This window comes from Filobasidium floriforme, assembly GCF_021052385.1.
Source record: "Filobasidium floriforme strain CBS 6241 chromosome Unknown HD553scaffold_4, whole genome shotgun sequence".
Classification (NCBI taxonomy): Eukaryota; Fungi; Basidiomycota; class Tremellomycetes; order Filobasidiales; family Filobasidiaceae; genus Filobasidium; species Filobasidium floriforme.
In genome coordinates this window covers 1-23,822 of record NW_025763625.1, presented here as the reverse complement: position 1 = coordinate 23,822, position 23,822 = coordinate 1, and the positions used below count along the sequence as shown (strand labels likewise).

Below are 23,822 nucleotides of genomic sequence, written 5' to 3'. Positions count from 1 at the left end.
TGCCCAAAGTTTCGAAAGTCGACGAAAGTTCAAAGGCTCCGACCTCTCAGGACATCATCACATATCGACAACATCGCTTTGAAAGACAAGCCAATCAACTCTATAGCTCCTGCCTCGAGCCAACTACACTGTCCCCATCATAAACTCGGTCCTCCCACGTCACCTCGTCGCCAGCGTCCTCGGCAAGATGCCTAAAGCACCCAAAGTCCCTCAATTCCCGCTCAACGGGTTGGTCGGGATCGAGAAACCTTCAGGGCCGACGTCGTGAGTCCGCCTAGTTCGATCCCTTGCTACTGCACATTATGTTTCCAGAGATTGATGGTCTGGTGCGGATGTTTTCTATGTTCGATTGCGATGCTGCTGCATAGGATGAGCATCATCGATAGCATCAAACCGCTCCTCTGTGAATCGAAATTCTTCCTCCCGCCGAATACCAACAATCACACCAGGGCTGATGCTAAAAAGATGATGAAACGCAAGGGAGGGCTCAAGGTCGGGCAAGGGGGGACCCTGGATCCGTTGGCCGATGGGGTGTTGGTTCTGGGGATCGGGAGGGGTACCAAGCATCTGGGCCAGTTTTTGGAGTGTACCAAGGTGAGCAGCCAAGACAAAGAGGTCGGACAACCCGATGCTGATTGTAACGGGACGGCGTTGGCTAGTCTTATACGACCGTCGGACTTTTGGGATCTTGCACGACCTCGTTCGACTCGGAAGGAGAGATCATCTCGACGGCTCCTTATGCTCATGTCACCCGGGAAACGATCGAAGGCGTGTTGGACAGGTTTAGGGGAAATATTTATCAGATGCCACCGATGTCAGTCCAACTACGACTTCTCACGATTTCTCTTGATGGACCCTTGTTGACGCGGTGTGTGAATGATCGTTTCCTGAACCTCGCAGCTACTCGGCATTGAAGATGGACGGGAAACCTTTGTATGAATACGCCAGGGAGAACAAACCTCTTCCCCGAGCGATCGATCCGAGGGCGGTGACCGTCTCCGAGCTCGTACTGGAAGAGTTCACACCCGCTCAAGTCGTCGAGGGGGACGGTGGACATACGTATAACCCGCCCGTCAAGCATCTCAGCGAGGAAGAGGTCGCTACTTACCGCAAGCTGACCGAGTTGACCAAGACGGCGGCGAGTGGTCAGGCGGAGGGGTTGATGGATATCCCCGCTGCTGATGCCGAAGTCAAGGCAAAGGAGGACGCTCAACATGGCTCATCGACCGTGACCCAGGTCAAACCTCCTACATTCAAACTCCGCATGACCGTCAGTTCGGGAACTTATGTCCGCTCGATCGTACACGATATCGGACTCGCCATCGGCTCTGCAGCACACGTCGTCAAGCTCACTCGAACCCGTCAAGGGCAATTCACCCTCGAGCCCGAGTCTACGGAAGCGACGCGGGAAGAAGACTTTTTCGTCTACGACGAGGACGGTCCGGACAAGTTTGATTTCGGCGAACGTAAAGGCGGGGTCATCTCGTGGGACGTCATGGAGAGGGCGATCAAACAGCGCAAAGCCGAGATCGAGGAGGAACACGAGAACGAGCAAAAGATCGCTCAGGGCGATGTCGATGAGGAGGAGCTGTTGGCGAGCAAGCCGGATAATGGGAAATGGCGACCGAAAGAGTGGGAGCGAGAGTTTTTCGCGAGGTTCGTCTCGAAGGATTAGACTTGGGACGATGCGGGGGTGTATGAGATGTAATCAAGACCAGGCGGAAATACAATGCGATGAAAGCACAGTCCAACTGTCTACTGCTGCTGCCCACCGTTTTGCCCGTTATCGCCGCCGTTATTGTTGTTGTTCTGCGGCGACTGCTGATATGGCATGCCCATTCCCATACCCATCATTCGAGCCGCAAATGCCGGGTTGAAAGCCCCCTGAGGCGCGCCGCCTTGCTGGAATTGCCCTCCGAAACCCTGCTGACCTTGCTGCATAGGGTTAAAGTAGAACGGCATCTGAGGCATGCCCATCCCGTGTCCAGGTTGACCCTGCCAGCCGTAGGGCATGCCCATCATCGCCTGTTGTTGCGGCTGATACTGTTGCGGTTGCTGCATCTGCATCATCGGGTTGACGTGACCGTAATGCTGATGCTGCTGCTGCTGCATGGCCGGGGCCGACATGGGCTGCGCGATGCCAGTGCCTTGGGGCAACATCGGAGCTTGGCTCGTTGCTCGAGCGATCGCCAGCGACGTGGGAGACATGTCGCGAGATCGTTCGGGACCGTTGCCGGCACCACCGTGAGAGGAGACCGGTAAGCCGAACCCTCCTTGCCCTCGTCCGCGTCCACGACCACTACCCTGTCCGATCTGCCGTCCGCCGTCTTGGTTTCTGGTCGCTCCACCTCGAGCGCTACCTCGATCCCCTCCCCGGCGCGCTCCTCCACGAGGCTCTCCTCGTCCCCTACCACGCTGCTGATCTCGCTCACCTCCTCTAGGCCTTGCATCGGACACCGGTCCGCCTCGTCCTCGTCCCCGAATCGCACCTCCCCTCGCGCCTCGCCCGCTTACACCAGTTGATTGACTCTGATCCGCCGACCCAGACGGAACGATATCGTCGTACCGCACAGGACCCGTTCGACCTCCCCTCGTACTCACGGTCGACATGCCCGCCATCGATCGACCATCGTCCTCGTCGCGAGTCTCTGGACCCTGCGCATAGTCGAGGAATTCGCTGTCGTCTTCGATGTCGACCTCGGCTCCGGCGTCCCAGTGTCGTGTCTTGGCTGCCGGGGCTCTACCACGTTTGGTGCTCTAATCAGTGGCGGACTTATATCACGACTCGAACACAACCCAACTCACTTGCCCTTCCCTGCCTTGCGCTGCCTCTTGGCTTCCCTCTCTGCCTCGTCGTCACTCCACTCTCGCTCGCTCTCGCTGACCTCTTCGTCGTGCAAATTGCTAGCGTCGGTCCCCTTGTACCGCTTGTCCGTCCTGAGCATGCGTACGGGGACAAACGACCGGTTACCGCTGGCGGGATAGTAGACGTGCTTGCCGATCGTCAATTCCGAGGCCGTCGGAAGAGGGTATGGCGCCGGCGGTAGCCGCAAGAGGTAGAATGGCTGAGAAAGCGGTCCAAACGTTTCGGCGACCTGGAGAATGAGGCGGGTTGATCAGCGTTTCGTCTCCGGGAGGACGATTTTCTCGACATACCACTGCCAACACCCGTCGGTTCTCCAGACATATCAGACTGCCTTCTTCCAACCACCCTTCATCGTCCCCAATCCTCAACCCGCCGATTCCAGCTTCACCCAGAGGCGGCCTCAAAGCCTTGATGATGATCGTCCCCGAACTCTTGGCGAGCTGCTTTTGTTGCCTCTTTTCCCGTTGTTTCGTTTTGGCGTCCTTTTTCACCGGTTTCGGTTTGTGATCGGCGGCGGTGGCGGCGGGTTCGGGCTTCGAGTCCTGGTCGGTCGTCGAAGGGTCGAGTGGAGACTGGGCGATCTCCGGTTTGACTTCCTCTTCAGCTTTTGCCTGATCCGTCTTGGCTTCGACCGCGGCGTTGACATCCACCTCTACCTCTACCTCGGGCTCGACCTTGACCTCCATCTCCGCGCCCACCTCCGGCTCATGCTTGACCCCGGCAATTAACAAGACGCTCATGATCTCTCCAGCTAGTACCAGCCTCTCCCCATCTTTCAACATTTCCACTTGCGGGACCACCGCTCGATCGTCTTCGAGCTCATGCTTCGTCTTTGGAGGTACGCTGGGACCCGCAGCACCGGCCTCTTCGTCAGACTCGTCTTCCATGTCCATCAGGTCGATCTTGCCATCTTCGTCCTGGGAAGAGCTCTCCGAGACGGACTCTTGGTCGTCATCATCATCATCGTCATCGTCTTCTTCGTCGTCTTCGTCCTCGCTCATGAGCTCAATCGTAGCTCCCTGTGGCACGGCAAGACGAGTCGGAGCTAGAGCTTCCTCGTCCCCGTCGCTATCGCCACCATAACCCAGCCCCACATCCACCGCACCTTCTTCCTCCAGTTCGTCCGAATCCGCGGTGATGTACCCCTCACCATCCTCGTTTAGTCCTTCATCGTCATTCGAGGTAGAGGTGTAGAAGGTGGTAAGCTGGGCCATGAGCCTGTCCCGCGTAGCTTGTGACATTGGGGTGTTGGTGGTCGGTCCTGAGGGTGGAATTTGGATGGAGGATGAGTCGGAATCGGAGTCGGGGTCAGAGTCTTCCTCGCTGTGATGATATATGGATGATCGGCAGAGAAGAGACAGGAAGGGAAAAGGATAAAAACGATAGAGATGAAGAGGGATCAACCAGAAACAAACCGACGTCAGTATTGATCTTCTGCTCGTCTCAACAGAATGAGAGATCCAGAATTTAAGCAACAGGACGACTCACGCTCCGTCTTCACTTCCGCTCCCCGCTTCTACTTCCACTTCCACCTCAACCCCCGGTTGACCCTGTGTACTACGGTCGGCCACTGACAAAGCTGCCAAGTCGTTGCCATTCGTGACCATGTTCATGATCAACTCTAGGTCTTGCGGGATAGGTTGCGCGGTGGTCGTCGAGCTCGAACTCGGGCCTGCCGTCGCGTTCGAGATGGGTACCACGGACGATGCTGGTACGGCGGCTTCAGGTTCTATCACGGATTTCGGATTATTCGACTCCAAAGGTTCTCCCACGATGTCCATCTCGGCTAGTGTCGAGATCTGTCCGACCTCTCCTACGTGAACGGGCGAGACTCGTTCGGCCTGCATCTCTTCGCGTTCCTGCTCCCCCGTTCGCGTTTCTTGCTTGTCGTCCATCAACGTTTGATAATTGCGGTGGTTTCCGACGGTCGTCAGCTTCTTAGATGAAGACAAGAACTATTGCGGTGATACAGGTTTTTTTGGTCCGCTTCTGTACTCGTGTGCACCTGCAAGTCTCGATCGAACGAGCCACTTCTGCAGTTTCGCACTTGGCCGGCGACGGAAATTCAGAGTTCGTCCTGAGAAATCACGTGACTCTGACTCAGAGAGCGCTTAAGGGAGGTGTGTCGTCTATGAGTTTGTTATCGGAACCGTCCCATGCTGTCATCTTCTCCATAGTAGCTAATTCAGGCTCAAGGTTTGCTCCTGGCGATGGCAGAGCTTAAAGTCCAAACGCCCAATGTATGTCGAGTGAAGAAGGTCTTGATTACTCGTATACGCGCCAGAAGAGCAATCGAGTGCAATCTATGCATGTTTGTTGTCGCTGCGGCGATACTCCAGATGAATCTTACAGTGCGGTTCGAGCCCAAGGTCTGATTCTTAGTTCACAGAGCAGGTGCTCCCATCTTTTGTGCTGTTTCATGAATCTTTTGACCCTCCTCGCAAGAAATTGTCTCTCCGGCGCTCTTTGCATTTACTGTGGATCGCGCTGAAGAAATGCTCGGCAAGTACAAATCGTGTGAAAATATCGCAACATTCCCTCGTCCTCATCGAGGCATGAAGACCGAGCATATACTAGCGATATGCTCGAACTGAGTACTGCGGCAGTGGGTCATACTGTCTCGAGCTAGGTGTTGGCAGGGTCGGACGGTGCGAGACTACTCATGGGGTCTTGCCGAATTCCAGTTTGTTCATAACTTGACACTCAGAGGGTGAAGTGAGGACGACCGCCGCAGGAAGTAACTTCAGGTCTCGAGGATTTCCTTTCGCCTTGAAACGATGTAGCGATCTCGACGAAAAGTGCTCTGTACTGTAGCGTGAAAGAAGTAGCCTTCTTACGGTTACAGTACTGAGCCGAGGAGTTCTCTATGTCGTCTACTGTACGGAAAGACAATCAGGTTGATTGAGACTTGTCGAGCTCGCGACTCGTTTTCTTTGTATCTTTGTTCTCCTGCCTCCCAATCAACGCTGCTTTATCATGATGAAACCTGAAACTCGCAGCCAGGAACTCTTTCGATCGGCCCAAATGATTAGATCCTTGCTCAGTGGAAGCTAGTAGGGCCGGATCTCTATCGGAGCTGCAAAGATGGTGCTGAACGTGTAAAGTTTTTCGTAAGGCTGCGTCAATCATTGCTGTACGCTGTGATCGTAAACGCTGCGAAAGATCCGCACGATATCACAGCAGCCTAACGACCTTTTCGCCCTGCATGCTCGGCGATTTTCCTTCTCGCTCGGCTTCGGTTCCCGCGCCCAGGGTTTCAGATTTTCGAACGATCCACCTCGAGTCCGAAACCCTCGTAGAATTGCTTGCTGCCTGCTGCTGTGGCGTTGCTGTGACGATGATCATGACGAGGACAGCTCGGGTACTCCCCGACGACATTATTCTCGCAGGCTGTGCAGAGGTCGCTGCGTCTGACCGAAGCCGAGCAGCGAGCAGCGGGAAGATGGAGACAGGTCGGAGGTTTCGCTCTCTTTCTCTGTTAGCGCGCAAGGGCGATCGCTATTTCGAGCTCAAAAGTTGGACGACTCTCCCGCCGAAGATCAACAAACAAATCCAGAAACGGACGACGTCTCCTTCTCTTCCTCTGGCAATCCCCACCTAGCTTCGGCTTGTACCATCACACACAGCCAACCCCTACACCGCTGTTGGCAGGGGTCCCATGCGTTGCGTGTCGTCCGCACGGTTCTCAACCGAACTAGCGATCAAAACATGAGGTCCATACACCTCGCTAGTGGGATTGCTATGCAGTTTCTCATATACGATTCAGTCTAGGTCGGACTAAACAACACTGCATTCGACTCTTCAGGGTGTTTAGTACATTTTATCCTTCGTCTGCGTCCCAACTCTTACGACTACATATAACACAGTGAATAACAACCTTGACACCGAGATCGAGAAACGAGAAAGCTATAATCCCCCCTCTCATTTCTTTATCCTTCTACATCTTCTCGATAATCGACAGAGAAACCCAAACTCAAACACATAAATACCAACTATATACAACCACCACGACCCCTCGGACACACGCCCACCAGCTCGAATCTATTCTACCATGGTCCGACCGACCTCTACGCTCTTTAGCCTCAACATCTCTCCTTTGGCAGCCGTCACGCTCGTCCTCGGATCCTGCGTCTTGCCCGGTGCCAACGCTCGAGCCTCTCACGTCGGCCGAGGCTGCAACGGCGAACACCTCGCCAAACGCAACCCTTACCTCTTTCCCGAAGAGTCGTCTTCCCACTCTCCGCTTCTCAAACGACAAGACGCTGCAGGATACTCGCCGGACAACCTAGACCCCGTCTCCCAGTGCACGGGGTACTCTTACCAGCCCGTACTGGATAACAAGGCCAATTTCCCGACTATTTGGGATACGGCGCAGCTCGTACCCGGGGATCAGGAGGCGGCGGATGAGTTGGCGAAAGCTGTGGCCGAGGTGAACAGGTTGGCACCGAACATCTCGGTCAAGGGGACCTTGAATGGGGATTTCTGTGAGTGGCGTCGCATCGTCTTGCAGTTCATCATATCCTTCGCTTGCAAGCCTCGCCCGCTGACCAAACGTGTCGTCGTCTCTTGCTCGTTCGTCATCGTAGCCAGCTTCACCCCGACCTACCCTCCCTCGGACCCGGACTGTTGGTGGACGTACCGTCAATGCGACACACCCTCCAACACCGAGATCCCCGCAGACGTCATCGAGATGCCCGAACCGTCGACTTATGGGATCGGGTTCGACGATGGTCCGAACTGTAGTCATAACGCGTTTTATCAGCATTTGAAGGATAGGGAGATCAAAGCGACCATGTGAGTGCGAAGAGGTGTGGGGTGATACAGTAGAGTGAAAGTCCGAGCAGGCGGGGCTGATTTGCAATTGAACGTTGGTGCGGCATTGCAGGTTCTACATCGGTTCGAACGTCATGAACTGGCCTAAACAGGCTCAGCGGGGTTTGAGCGATGGACACCAGCTCGCCGTTCATACTTGGTCTCACCAGTCAGTCGTCTCGTCCCCAATCGAGTCGCTAGCACTTCACACGACTGATACCTCTTTCCACTCCCGACTCGTCCGTGCAGATACTTGACGGCCATGACCAACGAACAAGTCTTTGCCGAGCTCTACTACACCCAGAAAGCCATCAAGCTCGTCACCGGCGTCACTCCGGTTCACTTCCGACCTCCCTTTGGGGACATCGACAACCGAGTCAGGGTGATCGCCAAGTCCCTGAACTTGACCTCGATCTTGTGGGAGACCGATTCGGACGACTGGAGGATCAACACCGGGAACCCGCCGGTCACTTCGGATCAGATCGATGCCAATTATCAGAGCGTGATCGATGCCGCCAAGAATGGGAGTTATAACACCAGGGGGACGATCATGCTCACCCACGAGTTGAACAATTTCACGATGAGCGAGGCGATCAAGTTTTTGCCCGACCTTCAGGGGGCGTTTCAGCATGTCATTACGGTCGCGCAAGGGTTGAACGTTACGCATCCGTATGTCGAGCAGAACGTCACGTGAGTACGAGTTTTGGGAGAAGGTTGTGGTTAATTGAGAGGATTAGTAAGCTCATCCATTGTCCGACTCGCTTTATCGTCGTAGTACCCCCGCCTTTGACGGATCTGCTGTGACGGGCAACGCCACGTCGTCTTCTGCTTCTTCGAGTGCCGCCGCTTCGAGCGCCGCGACCGGATCTAGCACTGCGACCGGTAGCAAGGCCGCCGCCTCGTCTGCCGGTGCCGCTACCGACGCAAGCAAGACCGGTTCCAACACTGCGCCCGCTAGTACCGCCTCTCGAGCTTCTTCGTCGAACGACAACAAGAGCAACTCGGCTTCGTCCTCGTTGATGGGACCTTCGGCCGTCTCGTTGGTCCTGGTCGGAGCGGGGATCGTGCTGGCTAGCCTCTAAGGTTTCGCAGGCTCTGTCGTTACTACATGGCTTATATATACTATGTATAATGTAGGATTTAGACAGGTGCTTTTTGCTTTATGCTCTGACACGGACACTTCTATATGACGATGAGATGACGATGACAATGCTCTAATCGACATTGAGGGTTGTTTGCCACCGGTCGAGATCGCGGACATCTTGTTGCAACGCCCGCGCGGACATGAGGGTGAATCAGCCACAGCCATGTCGATGCGCTCTTCTCCCAAGTTACCACTACTTACCACCACCACTACTCTATTACCGTATGGTCCTTTGTCATTCCTGCATCCTGATATATCAACTCTCATCTCCCCAATAGGTGACATGGGACCTACTCTACCCTGCTAGTATCATCGGTGGTGACCCTTCTCGGTATCCTCTTCACTCGCCTCGTCATCCCCACACACTCACTACTCCTGGCGGTCAGAAGCTCGTATCCAGCAGCCAGAGCTACAGGTCGCGCAATGTTCGGATCTCTACAATGGCCATGGGCAACATCCAGCCGAATTCCCACTCCTCGATCATCCACGACAGCGTCAGCAAAGTTTCATGCACATCTCGAGGCGGACGACATCGACAAGCTCTACAAGGAACTGCGACGCGCTCGGCGGCTTGACCTGCGATACACAGCGCCCCCTGATTATCATGTGGAGGAAGCCGAGTCCAGAAAGACCTGGAGCTACACATTGTCCCGGCTGATTATCGGAAAACTGGAAGAATATCAGCTCAGAAAAGCCCTCGCTGCGATCGGGTCCGTCAGTTCGGCCGAGAAATTCTTGCATATACAGGACGCTCTCTCGACGACGCTCATGTATGGACCCGACATCGATCTCGTAGAGTATGCCGAATCGAGAATCGCGCTCGAACTCCCTGCCGTCCGTGCCGAGGCCGACGAGTTTCGACAGAGGATCAGGATCGGCCTGCCACGAATGATGACGCACGGGTCGTTGGACTACAATCCTCCGATACGAGAGTGCCAGGACCTTCGCTCAGCGTGTGCCATCGAGTACAGGAAGACCAGAAGCGAGGTGCGCCCGTCAACCCTAGAGTGGGTCTCGATCTAGGCTGACCTCGTCATGTTCAGTCTCTCGCGCAGATCGTATCTCACATCCGAATCGCACACGCTCTCGATGGTACTCTCTATGGACTCTCTCTGCATGGCAATCAATGGTTCAGACCGTTCCAGTACACAGGTCAGGACGAGATCACTACCTGGATCCTCAGAGGCGACGAAAGGTACTTTTACAACCACGGCCTCGTGTCGACAGACGGCATGTTCGAAATCCCGATCGAGACGGCCTACAAGGTTTTTCGGGAGAATCCATTCGGCATGTTCGCTTTCAGGTTGTCACCTTTGCTTCCAGACCACGCACACATTGGCCAAACTAAAGTCCTGATCCGCTTCGTGGCTAGACTGTGTTGTGACCTCTTTGAGTTGAGGGAGCAGCAGGCGAGTCATGACCATGCCGATATACCTGTCGATACGCTCGTCTGGCCAGACAATGGGCCGTTCGAGGTCGATCCCACGCTGGCGACACGGGTCGTTATCACCGGGGTCACGATCGAAGCCGTCACACCCGTCGTCGAGAGGAGAAACGCAAGAGAAGCGGGTCGCAATGCGTGTGGCGATCGTCGAGCCGGGCAGGAATGTCCAAACACTAGGAAGAGGAAAGCACCGTCGACCAGCAAGACTTGGGATTCAGCGGGCCACGCGCGGACACGCAACAGAGGTTGGAAGGGATACGGGCTGGAGGGATACGAAGGTACCGTATATTCGAATGACACGTCGATAGACACGCCAGCGGACTCGGACTCGGAAATGTCGTGGCGGACCATCGAATCGATTCGGGATATGCCCGTGGTACCCTTGTCGATACACGGATGGCGGCAACAGGTCGGGGCGCTCGAACAGGAAGATCCTGCGGCGGTCGACGATGAGCAGTCGGATCCGGGCGATGAAGAGCGATCGGACGACGAGTGACGGGTATCTTTCTCTCGGTGGAACGCATCTTGCTCGTCTTTTGCATCAAAGTCGCAAAAAGAAGAAAGAGAACGCCTTGCTCCCCTAAGTCCGGCTGGATTCGCGAATCTAAAATCAACGGCTTGTTCAACGGGGAAGATCATCAAATACAGATAGACTTTGGCCCTCGGATCGTACAATGAGCTGGAATTGACGGTCACCGTCCCGATCAATCCCGATGGTCACGAATCAAATACAATTACCAAAATCTACCCGGCTTCCGGTTTAACCTGGACGCAGCGCCACGAGCTCACGGTACTTTACTATCCTCGTCACGACCGGAAGACATTTGAGAGGATAATTCGATAGAAATGCAGGAAACATGATATAACCTCTTTTCTCGCCTCTCGGGACGAACGTGATTCTCCGCCAAGCTGTCCGGATCGGTTCCTGTCGAGAACGACAGCGATGCGTTACAAAACGAAGACATGACTATTGTACAACACGAAGACACGATCCTTGGACCGGAAGACTCGTCAGGGCGACTACCGCCAAGATCAACGGCACCGAAGTTTCAAATTCCGACGATTCATGACAATCTTGCCGATGACGACCGATCCGCGCGAATCAGTATCCTGAAACGCTGCGTCTTTAAAGTCGAGCTGCATAGGACATATCTTCAAGGTCTCTTGAGCTCGGGAAATTGCGAATGGAATGCGAGATCTACGAGCAAGCGGATTCCTATCAAAGAGTGACGACCATGTCGATGGATCGATCAGCGAACAGGAACACACGCTTCACGACTGCGATCTTCGGGAGGAGACAGACGTCTTCGGCTTTTTCGAGCTCGAGTTGCGACGTTCGATGCCTCTTCTCCAAGTACAGGGATCTCTTTCTCGGGCTGGGTGTCGGGTCAAGTCGGAATCGCAATCGCATCGGATCGGGGGTCTCGGCGTATCACACTCCTCGCACTCGGCCGAGAGATCTTCTGAAGATGCGGATTGGTACGAAGATGACGATCACGCGGAAGCCTTGCCCTTCATCCAGTATGTCTTGGTACGATAATGCTAATGCCTGACCTGATGCTCTGTGAAAGCACGACACGATGTACGATCCGATTTAATGCGATACGATAGACAACATGCAACACGACGCAAGTTTCGATACGAAGAACAACATGAGAAATAAGGGGACACGCAAAATTAGATGAGGAATCGAAGAAGAGCGCGGATAACCGGCGACGACGTCTAAAACATGATGATGCCTTACGTCTACTCTGGCTAATGGTAGAACCTGCCACAACCCGAGGCCTGAGCAGGAAGTGAGAATGAGAAGAGTAGGGTTCCGCTGGTTTTGGAAGAAGTGTAATGAGACGAGAGGCGAGAGGCGAGGTGATGGATCGCAATATTCTAATCAATCCAATAATAATACGACGATGGAGAGATGCGAGAGTTGCGTTTTCAAGGATGCGAGAAGGTGTGAGGTTGGGATGGGGAAATCGGATTCAGAGGTGTGTAGATGAGCTTTCTTGCGAGTGATAGATCAGGAGACGGGAGTCATGATGCAATAATGATATGGATATATGGTATGACCGAGATGTAAGATGTACGATGAGCGATTTAGACTGCGGTTCGAACGTGCTGGTTGAGACATGTTGGTTGGTTGACAACGGGAAATGCACGTTGGCCATAACCAGATCCCTGTTCAATCTCAGGCCGTAGTATATCATTGTAGTTCGATCCAAAGTCGATTTCGATCTCCCTCTCAATACTAAATTTTCGACCAGCCAAAGTGCTCCCCCTTAAAACCCGGGAAGAGGAACGGACTTGGCACCTTATCTTGTTGGCGAGCGTACTCTAGTCTTTCTGTTCACTTTCAACGTTGGTTTCAATAGGTTCAGGCGTTGGAATAGACGTGGGATGTGGGCATCGCCTCGTACGTACAGCATAAGAATCAAAGTGGGATGAGACAAGACGAGGATGTCTTGTTGAGCCGGAAGATGAGCCGTTGATTTCCTTTCATGCAGCAAGTCGTTTAGCAGGGGGCGATCTTAGCGAGTCGAGGGTCCAGGATCTCAACAGCTGAATACGAGCTAATAGTCTTGGTCTTGGTCTTCTGGGCATCAGACGAGGAAGGGTCGTCCAAGAGCTGCTTGACAGATTGATGGATCTTGGTAAGAAGCCTAGATCTGTACAATTATCGTAGCAATTAGCAATGAGATGGTTCGATAACGGCGTTTCCGATTGTCACGGATCACGGACGATGAGAAATGGGTTCGGGTGACCTTTCTATCTGACCTCGTCGCAACAAGAGCGGGTTGTGATGAGCATAGGGCAGATGGGCAGATGGGCAGATGATATATATAGAGGAGAACGGCTTGCGTTATGGGCTCTCTGGGTTCTCTGGGATTCACGAGCTACTGCTATTGCTGTTATTGCGGACTGCTTGTTCAACGTCGAATTATACACCTCGAGCTACGATCGACCTGAACTACAGGGTCATTTGAGATCTCGGAACGTTCGGACCGACAGAATAGACCTCGAGGTTATCATCGACCAATCACACAGACTACCTCCATCGATCCGAGGACCGCAACGCCGTCGTTATCGCACACATCCGTATCTGACCGCCCACAGAGCCACAGTAGCCCAACGGTAGTAATTCATCGCTGCTAGCTGCTCTCTCCCGTCGTCATCGTCCTCGCATCGCCGAACATCGCCCCCCTTCTCGGCCGAAAAACGACGCAGAGAGACCACGTTGACTCGATCGAGATCCCTCCTTCCTCCTCTTCCTCTCGTCCCCGTCAACTCCGGTGCAATTCAAACTCTCCGACACTCAACTCTCACACTACGACGACGACACACGGAGTCTCTCGATCCGGTAACCCCGTAGCCCCCGTAGCTCTCACCGGTTGATTTAGTATCGCAATAACCTACAGACCCCCGGGACCTCGTCTACTCATCATCACCAACCTCTAAACTCGCCCATCATGTTGCTCTCAACTTCGACCCGTATCAATCATCTCTCTCGGATTCGATTACCTTCTTCAATCATCGCTACCATCTCGACAACATCCTCATATCGATCGTTATCTACGAACAATCCTACCACCACCAGCGCCAACACTATGCTCACCCCACCTCCAACCCCAAAACAACCCCGCTCCAACCTTCCCGGATCGAACAACACTAAACCAGGACGCACGTTGACGCTGGATACGATCCACAAGTCGATCCTCAATGTGGAGTATGCGGTCAGGGGCGAGTTGGCGATCAAGGCGGACAAGTATACGCAGATGCTCAAAAGCCAGCAGGGCGAGCAGGGCGAGCAAGGGGGGAAGGATTCGGGTTTGGGAGGGATGGAGAGTAGGAACGGGGAAAAGGGAGAGGGTAAGGAGAAAGATGGGAAAGATCACGGGGATTTAGGGGAGCGATTGCCGTTCGACAAGGTCGTCACGGCCAATATCGGGAATCCGCAGCAGAGAGGGTTGGACCAGAAGCCGATCACTTTTTGGAGGCAGGTGAGTTTTGGCGTGGGCGTGTGACGTGTGACGTCTTAGGGGTTAGATGTGATGAGGTCTGGTGATGGTCTGACAGCGTGTTGATCGTTGGTTTGATTTGTTTGCATCGTTTCGATCTTGGTCCTCGACCTTGGATCTCGATTCTCGATGTCTCGCCCTGATTGCCTTACCATCCCCGTCTCTCTCCATCATACGTATCATATCCCCGTATCGATCTCAACCACTCAACCACTCAACCACTCAACCTCTCTCAACCTCGTCAACTCGGCTCGGGCAGGTCATCTCCCTCCTCGAATACCCCGACCTCCTGTCCCACCCCCTGACCCCGCAGATCTACCCGGTGGATACGATCGAACGTGCCAAGAAGCTTTACGCGGAGATCGGGAGCGTCGGGGCGTATACGCATAGTAAGGGAGTCAAGGAGATTAGGGAGAGGGTGGCCAAGTTTATCGAACGTGAGTCCGACTTTGATGAGATGCGTATGGGACGTGTGGGATGTGAGGGGTAGGTCAGTTGGCTGATCGTGGGCAACGTGTTGTCGGTGGACATGGCAGGCCGGGATGGATTCCCTAGCGACCCGGAACACATCTTCCTCACCGCCGGAGCGTCCGCAGGGGTCTCCCAGTGGCTCAACGTCGCTCTCAGCCCCGGGGACGGCGTGCTCGTGCCCATCCCCCAGTACCCACTCTACACGGCCACCCTCGCCGCGCTCTCCTGCCATCCGGTCCCGTATCAACTGCAAGAATCGTCAGGGTGGAGCTTGTCTCAACCGGTACTCCAGGCGGCGATCGATTCCGTCGACAGGGACAAGACCCCCATCAAGGCCCTCGTTGTCATCAACCCGGGTAACCCGACGGGAGGGTGTCTGGAGGAAAAGGACATGAGGGAGATTGTCAGGATGTGTCATGATCAGGGGTTGGTCCTCATGGCCGACGAGGTCTATCAGACGAACATCTACTACCCCGAGACCAAGCCGTTCGTGTCGTTTAAAAAGGTGCTCAGGACAATGGAGCGGGAGCAAGACGGCGAGAACCCCATTACCCCGGGCGTCATCGAGTTGATCTCTTTCCACTCGTTGTCCAAGGGGGTCTCGGGCGAGTGTGGTAGGCGCGGGGGCTACTTTGAGCTGGTCAACATTGACGAACAGGTCGTCGACCAGATCTACAAGATGGCCTCGATCTCGCTCTGTCCGCCGGTGACGGGGCAGGTCGGCGTGGATCTGCTGGTCGACCCGCCCAAGCCCGGCGAGCCGTCGTACGCGCAGTTTGAAAAGGAGACCAACGTCACCCACCAGAGCCTCCTCGACCGATCGGCTTACATGTCGGAAAAGTTCAACGCGCTCCCGGGCATGTCGTGTCAAAAGGCCGAGGGCGCGATGTACCTGTTTCCCTCGATCGAGATGCCGGACAAGGCGCTCAAGGAGGCCGAGAAGAGGGGCAAGCCGGCGGACGTCATGTATGCGTTGGATCTGTTGGGTAAGTTCGGGCGGGTTGTGTTGAGTTGTTGAGCGGTGGCTGACGTCGTTTGTTGGTGCTGCTCGCAGACGCCACCGGAATCTGCGCCGTCGCTGGGTCTGGGTTCGGGCAAAAGGAGGGCACGTATCATCTCCGTGTTACCGCGCTCTGCCCCGGTGTCGAAGAGTACGTCGGCAAGATTGAGGAGTTTCACAAGGACTTTATGAAGCGGTATGCGTGAGCGGCGTGCGAAGGTTGGGTGCTGTTTTTGTAATCGTATGATTGTATATAATCGGAACAGGTCGTTTTGAAATCGAGGGCGTGGGCGATCTCTCCAGGTGCCACATCGTTCGTGCTTGTGACAAGATCGCTCGATCTGCCGCCATGATCGCCCACACGGATTTATAACCTGGCCAAGTCCTCCGCACATCGCTATTCTCAGATCCCAGACCCATGCGTTACGACCTCGTATACTGTCTCTGTGACGTATCAAGACTCCGAAACGCGGCCGTTGTGCCTGTCGTCAAGTAGATAATAATATGTTAAATGATGGACAGCCGCCCATATATGATAATCACCATCACCTGGGTCGACGGCGGCATCTCTATTGGGCTACATCCGAACCCACAAATTGAGCGACAAGGAAGAGCTTCTCCTTGTTCACACTGAAGAGATCCGTCATGACGGACGAAAGGGAATTGCAAACCTCGCTGCTGTTCGCTGGTCCACTTGTCGGACATTCAGGCACCGTCTCCGGCTTGAAACTCGGGTAGCCTTATTTACCGCTCCTCGAACTCGAGCATACCTTGGTGGCCACGCCCAGATGCTCCCGAGGGCGAGACTCGGTCCTGCGAACGCCCATCAATTGGTCGGACCCGGTACGGGGAGAGGATACCGAGGTCTTTATGAGGATGTACGGTGCAGCCAAAGGCAAGAGGACGGGGTTGATGCTAGTCAATCCGGAAGGTCAGCTTCGGACAAGATGCAAAAGGTGCGCAGGTCCGGGTGGATCGGGTAATGCTTGCATCAACGAAGCGGTGAGCAGCTCGTTTGCGACCGGTCATGCGGCTGGGACGTCTACTGAATTGAGCGACACGGCAAGAGTCTCGGGTCGTCGACTGGTTGTCACTACGACATTATCGGATTCGACCCGAGGTGATTGCCCAGGCGTTGGCGATTGAAGCCCCTCCTCGAGAAGGCGAGATGCTGTTGTTTTCTACAGGGGAATCGACATGACTCGACCGAGGATCGCCATCGCACCGACCTATTTCGAAAGAGCCATCTTCGAGTCAGGAAACAAGAGCCTTTGGACGACTCGTCATGAACAGTCGAACCATTGTGATGTAGATTTGAGCGGAGAGGATCTGTTTGGACCGGTTCAACGGGTTGAAATTGGTTTTTTGCCCAGGGCCTGAGAGCTGCTGACTTAGCGTGTTTTGTGATGATCCCGAGCGAGTTTGACGTGTTTCTGCAACAACCTGATAGTAGGATGGTGATTTCAGTGTTGCACAATGCTGTAGCAATCTAGGACAGTGTTCAGAGTGATCGCTGAGCTTGTTGCGACGAGGAAAGCACAAGGAAACATGTGAAATTGCTGAAACGTCGAGTTTTGACTTGCGAAGGGGTCAGTGTCGATTGCGTGAGAACGAACGGGTCCTGAGCGGGTAGCGACGTATCCAGCTGTTGTTCAGAGTCATGACACCACCAACAAAGCCATAGGACCCAGCTCTGACCTCGGGTTCACGTCCAATACTAAATTTTCGCAGCCAAAGTGCCCCCCCACAGAACAAGCGGAAGAAACGCAACCCACACTTGTCTATGCAACAGAGAACAGTCCAGGCAATTTCCCCAGCTTGTCCAGACTGCAGACAAGCAAGAACAACCAATGTTATGAGCACAGAGTTGACCGAACACTCTTGACGAATTTCGAAAGGTTTAGCGTGTTTTGTGATGATCCCGAGCGAGTTTGACGTGTTTCTGCAACAACCTGATAGTAGGATGGTGATTTCAGTGTTGCACAATGCTGTAGCAATCTAGGACAGTGTTCAGAGTGATCGCTGAGCTTGTTGCGACGAGGAAAGCACAAGGAAACATGTGAAATTGCTGAAACGTCGAGTTTTGACTTGCGAAGGGGTCAGTGTCGATTGCGTGAGAACGAACGGGTCCTGAGCGGGTAGCGACGTATCCAGCTGTTGTTCAGAGTCATGACACCACCAACAAAGCCATAGGACCCAGCTCTGACCTCGGGTTCACGTCCAATACTAAATTTTCGCAGCCAAAGTGCCCCCCCACAGAACAAGCGGAAGAAACGCAACCCACACTTGTCTATGCAACAGAGAACAGTCCAGGCAATTTCCCCAGCTTGTCCAGACTGCAGACAAGCAAGAACAACCAATGTTATGAGCACAGAGTTGACCGAACACTCTTGACGAATTTCGAAAGGTTTAGCGTGTTTTGTGATGATCCCGAGCGAGTTTGACGTGTTTCTGCAACAACCTGATAGTAGGATGGTGATTTCAGTGTTGCACAATGCTGTAGCAATCTAGGACAGTGTTCAGAGTGATCGCTGAGCTTGTTGCGACGAGGAAAGCACAAGGAAACATGTGAAATTGCTGAAACGTCGAGTTTTGACTTGCGAAGGGGTCAGTGTCGATTGCGTGAGAACGAACGGGTCCTGAGCGGGTAGCGACGTATCCAGCTGTTGTTCAGAGTCATGACACCACCAACAAAGCCATAGGACCCAGCTCTGACCTCGGGTTCACGTCCAATACTAAATTTTCGCAGCCAAAGTGCCCCCCCACAGAACAAGCGGAAGAAACGCAACCCACACTTGTCTATGCAACAGAGAACAGTCCAGGCAATTTCCCCAGCTTGTCCAGACTGCAGACAAGCAAGAACAACCAATGTTATGAGCACAGAGTTGACCGAACACTCTTGACGAATTTCGAAAGGTTTAGCGTGTTTTGTGATGATCCCGAGCGAGTTTGACGTGTTTCTGCAACAACCTGATAGTAGGATGGTGATTTCAGTGTTGCACAATGCTGTAGCAATCTAGGACAGTGTTCAGAGTGATCGCTGAGCTTGTTGCGACGAGGAAAGCACAAGGAAACATGTGAAATTGCTGAAACGTCGAGTTTTGACTTGCGAAGGGGTCAGTGTCGATTGCGTGAGAACGAACGGGTCCTGAGCGGGTAGCGACGTATCCAGCTGTTGTTCAGAGTCATGACACCACCAACAAAGCCATAGGACCCAGCTCTGACCTCGGGTTCACGTCCAATACTAAATTTTCGCAGCCAAAGTGCCCCCCCACAGAACAAGCGGAAGAAACGCAACCCACACTTGTCTATGCAACAGAGAACAGTCCAGGCAATTTCCCCAGCTTGTCCAGACTGCAGACAAGCAAGAACAACCAATGTTATGAGCACAGAGTTGACCGAACACTCTTGACGAATTTCGAAAGGTTTAGCGTGTTTTGTGATGATCCCGAGCGAGTTTGACGTGTTTCTGCAACAACCTGATAGTAGGATGGTGATTTCAGTGTTGCACAATGCTGTAGCAATCTAGGACAGTGTTCAGAGTGATCGCTGAGCTTGTTGCGACGAGGAAAGCACAAGGAAACATGTGAAATTGCTGAAACGTCGAGTTTTGACTTGCGAAGGGGTCAGTGTCGATTGCGTGAGAACGAACGGGTCCTGAGCGGGTAGCGACGTATCCAGCTGTTGTTCAGAGTCATGACACCACCAACAAAGCCATAGGACCCAGCTCTGACCTCGGGTTCACGTCCAATACTAAATTTTCGCAGCCAAAGTGCCCCCCCACAGAACAAGCGGAAGAAACGCAACCCACACTTGTCTATGCAACAGAGAACAGTCCAGGCAATTTCCCCAGCTTGTCCAGACTGCAGACAAGCAAGAACAACCAATGTTATGAGCACAGAGTTGACCGAACACTCTTGACGAATTTCGAAAGGTTTAGCGTGTTTTGTGATGATCCCGAGCGAGTTTGACGTGTTTCTGCAACAACCTGATAGTAGGATGGTGATTTCAGTGTTGCACAATGCTGTAGCAATCTAGGACAGTGTTCAGAGTGATCGCTGAGCTTGTTGCGACGAGGAAAGCACAAGGAAACATGTGAAATTGCTGAAACGTCGAGTTTTGACTTGCGAAGGGGTCAGTGTCGATTGCGTGAGAACGAACGGGTCCTGAGCGGGTAGCGACGTATCCAGCTGTTGTTCAGAGTCATGACACCACCAACAAAGCCATAGGACCCAGCTCTGACCTCGGGTTCACGTCCAATACTAAATTTTCGCAGCCAAAGTGCCCCCCCACAGAACAAGCGGAAGAAACGCAACCCACACTTGTCTATGCAACAGAGAACAGTCCAGGCAATTTCCCCAGCTTGTCCAGACTGCAGACAAGCAAGAACAACCAATGTTATGAGCACAGAGTTGACCGAACACTCTTGACGAATTTCGAAAGGTTTAGCGTGTTTTGTGATGATCCCGAGCGAGTTTGACGTGTTTCTGCAACAACCTGATAGTAGGATGGTGATTTCAGTGTTGCACAATGCTGTAGCAATCTAGGACAGTGTTCAGAGTGATCGCTGAGCTTGTTGCGACGAGGAAAGCACAAGGAAACATGTGAAATTGCTGAAACGTCGAGTTTTGACTTGCGAAGGGGTCAGTGTCGATTGCGTGAGAACGAACGGGTCCTGAGCGGGTAGCGACGTATCCAGCTGTTGTTCAGAGTCATGACACCACCAACAAAGCCATAGGACCCAGCTCTGACCTCGGGTTCACGTCCAATACTAAATTTTCGCAGCCAAAGTGCCCCCCCACAGAACAAGCGGAAGAAACGCAACCCACACTTGTCTATGCAACAGAGAACAGTCCAGGCAATTTCCCCAGCTTGTCCAGACTGCAGACAAGCAAGAACAACCAATGTTATGAGCACAGAGTTGACCGAACACTCTTGACGAATTTCGAAAGGTTTAGCGTGTTTTGTGATGATCCCGAGCGAGTTTGACGTGTTTCTGCAACAACCTGATAGTAGGATGGTGATTTCAGTGTTGCACAATGCTGTAGCAATCTAGGACAGTGTTCAGAGTGATCGCTGAGCTTGTTGCGACGAGGAAAGCACAAGGAAACATGTGAAATTGCTGAAACGTCGAGTTTTGACTTGCGAAGGGGTCAGTGTCGATTGCGTGAGAACGAACGGGTTCTGAGCGGGTAGCGACGTATCCAGCTGTTGTTCAGAGTCATGACACCACCAACAAAGCCATAGGACCCAGCTCTGACCTAACTATATAATATTTGGAACGGACCGTGTTTCGCTAGTAAATTGACGGTCCGTTCCCGCGCGCGAGGCCCTAGGGATCCGACCGTCAGGATCCGACCGTGCGCGGCGGGTAATTTTACCCCCTTGGACTTGCGGGTAATTACCCCCCTCGATCTGGCGGGTAACTTTCCCCCCCGACTTGGCGGGTAACCCTATGACTAGGGGGGTAATTCTCAAGTCGCCGTCCAGACTCACTCGGGGTTACCACTTTCCACTTACAAACTTGCAACTCTCGATTTCACTCTCATGTCTACCCAGTATCTATCGATTCGAAACCCGTCATATTTTACATTCGCCCATGTCTATTTCACCTTTACAAGCAAGTCGGCCCCACGACAGTATACACATAATCATCGTATCCGTCTCTTATCGCACTTCTCTATTATTACTGGCTAAGTCTGCCACTCCCAGTTCTGCGTCATTCCCGCATCCCTCGCGACGTTCTTACTATGATCCTCTTTGATCCACGCCCACAACACCCGCCACTCAACCTCCCACCTCGCTGCCGCTTCCTCTACCGTCTCGCCGGGCTGAACCCACTTCAGGATCGCCTCTTCCATGTAACCCGGCTTGAACCTCTCTTCGAGGTCTTCGTAATTCTCGGGCTCCCTGCAAACCCTTCCCCTCGCGTCCTTCCACACCATCTGCCATCCCCGACCCAGCCTGCCTCTGCACACACCACGATCAGAACTCGCTCCGTTCAACGCTATTTCTCATTCGGTTCCACTCACGCTCCAAATCCCTGCGCTTCCCCGGACTGCTCACTCCCAGCGTCCCCATCCCCTTCGGCCCCTCCCGCTGTCGCCTCCCCCGCCTCGTTCGCCGCATGGAGCTCCTGCCAGTTTTCCGGCGCGAGACCTTCATCCTCACTGTCCGTTTCACACTTCAGATCATCAGCACCTTGCGTTTCAGACGTTCCACAGTCATTCCTATCTATCGACTCACTATTCCTCCTTCACCTCCCTCGACCAGGCACCTTTCCCCACCTCGGGTTCGGTCGACTATAACGTACGTTTGTTTCAGTCAGCCCCGTACCCCTCCGCCGCACCTCTCATATACACTCACATCGAACGTCCTCTCCCTGAAATCCCGCTCGTCTCCGCTATCACCCGCCAACGTCAAATTGGGTCAATGTCGCCTCCTCACTTCCGCAATCACAACAAAGATACTTACTCTTCGGACCTCATATCCGGCCCTTTACGCCCTCCAACTTCCGCTTCAGTCGACTGCGTTTGCATACATTCGTCAGCCGCTGCGACCGTCGAGGACTCGTCTCCAGACTCACCCCGTACGACAGCCCGCGGACATACTTCAAGGGACGTTCGCTACACACCGCACGACTTGAATCAGCTCGATCCTATGCCATACACTCCTTCACCAACTCACGTTGGCTCCATCTTCTCCGACTCTTAGGGGTTAAGTTTGTAAATAGCTCAAAACGTGATATCTGATTTTTCTGATTACTCGTCTGGCTTTTCGCTCGAAGAACGTTCATCCCCCTCGCCAGTACTTATCCTTTTTCCCCTTGTCGTCCCACCCGAAACTTCTAGCCGCTTCGCACACTGAGAAGGTCACGAACGCTAGCCAAAGGACCCCCGTTTTCCTTATCATTCGGGTGGGACACTTCGATTCGAAATAGGGCATCCCCATCTGCTCGCACGTTCGATGATCTGCGCTCTCTTCCTCTTTGTTCAGTTGACCTCTCTCGCTTTCTCGCCATGTTCGTCGCTCGATTCGATATCCACTCCCTAACTCGCAGGTCAGCCGATATGATTCTAATCCTTACCATTCGACGATCAGCACGCCATTGGACTCACCGTCCTGACATTCGCCCCCCCGGCATCGTCATGGTTCCTACTTGGCCGTTATCAAAGTTTCGGATTAGCGAAACCCACCCGCCTCCCTATCCGTCAGATCCGTCAACGAACATTTGCACTTTTGCCCTCGTGACCTCCCTGCACCGTATGAGCGGCCGCTCTGGTTGTTGGTGATACGAGGGCGGATCGAGATGCCAAGAGGGAGGCGAATTGCAGCTGTTCTTGATTTGGAACCCCATTGCAGGGCATGACAGCGAGCACGTCATCTCTGTCACCCTACATCTCGGGTCGTGGTCATCTCATGCATCGTCTCTTTTCCCTGTGTATCACGCTTCGTACATCCCATGCTCGCCCCTTCCACCCTCTCCGATCCGCCTCCTCCCTAAGCCGTCGATGGCGCTGGCCCGACCGTGCAACTAGTCCACACTCTCTTACCCATATTCCTCACCGCACGTCGGCATCCTCGTCCTTCGCCATGGATTGGCCCCGCAACAATGGTCACCTTTCGTATCCAGGTCTGGTCGTCGGTTGAGGGTAGACGGGGCGAGAGAAGCCCAGCAGTACATGGCTATGGAGGAGGAAGGGTATGACGGTACGAGAGAAGCCCAGCAGTACGCGGCTATGGCGGAGAAAGGGTACGACGGTACGAGAGAAGCCCAGCAATACATGGCGATGGTGGAGAAAGGGTACGACGGTACGAGAGAAGCCCGACAGTACATGGCGATGGTGGAGAAAGGGTATGACGGTACGAGAGAAGCCCGACAGTACATGGCGATGGTGGAGAAAGGGTATGACGGTACGAGAGAAGCCCAGCAGTACATGCCGAGAGCAGTCGTTGTCCCGGATATGAGATTGGTGACGCTTCCATTTTTTAGGGGTTAGGGGTTAGGGGTTAGGGGTTAGGGGTTAGGGGTTAGGGGTTAGGGGTTAGGGGTTAGGGGTTAGGGGTTAGGG

The 23,822-nt window shown here is 53.7% G+C and overlaps 5 protein-coding genes across 5 annotated transcripts; 3 read left to right on the top strand and 2 right to left on the bottom strand.

The window, feature by feature from the left end:
- The first annotated feature begins 3 nt into the window (after positions 1 to 3).
- Positions 4 to 1,747, top strand: HD553DRAFT_280991 (putative pseudouridylate synthase 4). Its single transcript, XM_046178119.1, has 4 exons — positions 4 to 264; positions 369 to 594; positions 660 to 814; positions 901 to 1,747. Exons 1-4 carry the CDS (start codon positions 188 to 190, stop codon positions 1,673 to 1,675), a joined length of 1,233 nt encoding a protein of 410 aa, XP_046038663.1. The 5' UTR covers positions 4 to 187; the 3' UTR covers positions 1,676 to 1,747.
- HD553DRAFT_305944 (Gar1/Naf1 RNA binding region-domain-containing protein) lies at positions 1,748 to 4,845 on the bottom strand. Its single transcript, XM_046179207.1, has 4 exons — positions 4,355 to 4,845; positions 3,157 to 4,189; positions 2,806 to 3,095; positions 1,748 to 2,740 (listed from the first exon to the last, which is right to left on the bottom strand). The coding sequence occupies exons 1-4, from the start codon at positions 4,759 to 4,761 to the stop codon at positions 1,756 to 1,758; spliced, it is 2,715 nt and encodes a 904-aa protein (XP_046038662.1). The 5' UTR covers positions 4,762 to 4,845; the 3' UTR covers positions 1,748 to 1,755.
- A 2,072-nt stretch (positions 4,846 to 6,917) lies between these two features.
- Positions 6,918 to 10,762, top strand: HD553DRAFT_322178 (uncharacterized protein; the record flags this gene model as incomplete). Its single annotated transcript, XM_046181276.1, has 8 exons — positions 6,918 to 7,350; positions 7,453 to 7,660; positions 7,752 to 7,847; positions 7,928 to 8,368; positions 8,454 to 8,727; positions 9,101 to 9,203; positions 9,316 to 9,809; positions 9,878 to 10,762. 8 exons carry the CDS (start codon positions 6,918 to 6,920, stop codon positions 10,760 to 10,762), a joined length of 2,934 nt encoding a protein of 977 aa, XP_046038661.1.
- Positions 10,763 to 13,330: 2,568 nt separating this feature from the next.
- Positions 13,331 to 16,041, top strand: HD553DRAFT_305928 (pyridoxal phosphate-dependent transferase). The gene is made up of 4 exons (XM_046179206.1): positions 13,331 to 14,261; positions 14,539 to 14,716; positions 14,816 to 15,736; positions 15,805 to 16,041. The coding sequence occupies exons 1-4, from the start codon at positions 13,731 to 13,733 to the stop codon at positions 15,954 to 15,956; spliced, it is 1,782 nt and encodes a 593-aa protein (XP_046038660.1). The 5' UTR covers positions 13,331 to 13,730; the 3' UTR covers positions 15,957 to 16,041.
- A 5,402-nt stretch (positions 16,042 to 21,443) lies between these two features.
- On the bottom strand, positions 21,444 to 22,448 carry HD553DRAFT_339591 (uncharacterized protein; the record flags this gene model as incomplete). The annotated part of the gene is made up of 7 exons (XM_046182459.1): positions 21,444 to 21,720; positions 21,783 to 21,920; positions 21,997 to 22,052; positions 22,117 to 22,153; positions 22,225 to 22,277; positions 22,337 to 22,376; positions 22,438 to 22,448. 7 exons carry the CDS (start codon positions 22,446 to 22,448, stop codon positions 21,444 to 21,446), a joined length of 612 nt encoding a protein of 203 aa, XP_046038659.1.
- Between the last annotated feature and the right edge of the window lie 1,374 nt (positions 22,449 to 23,822).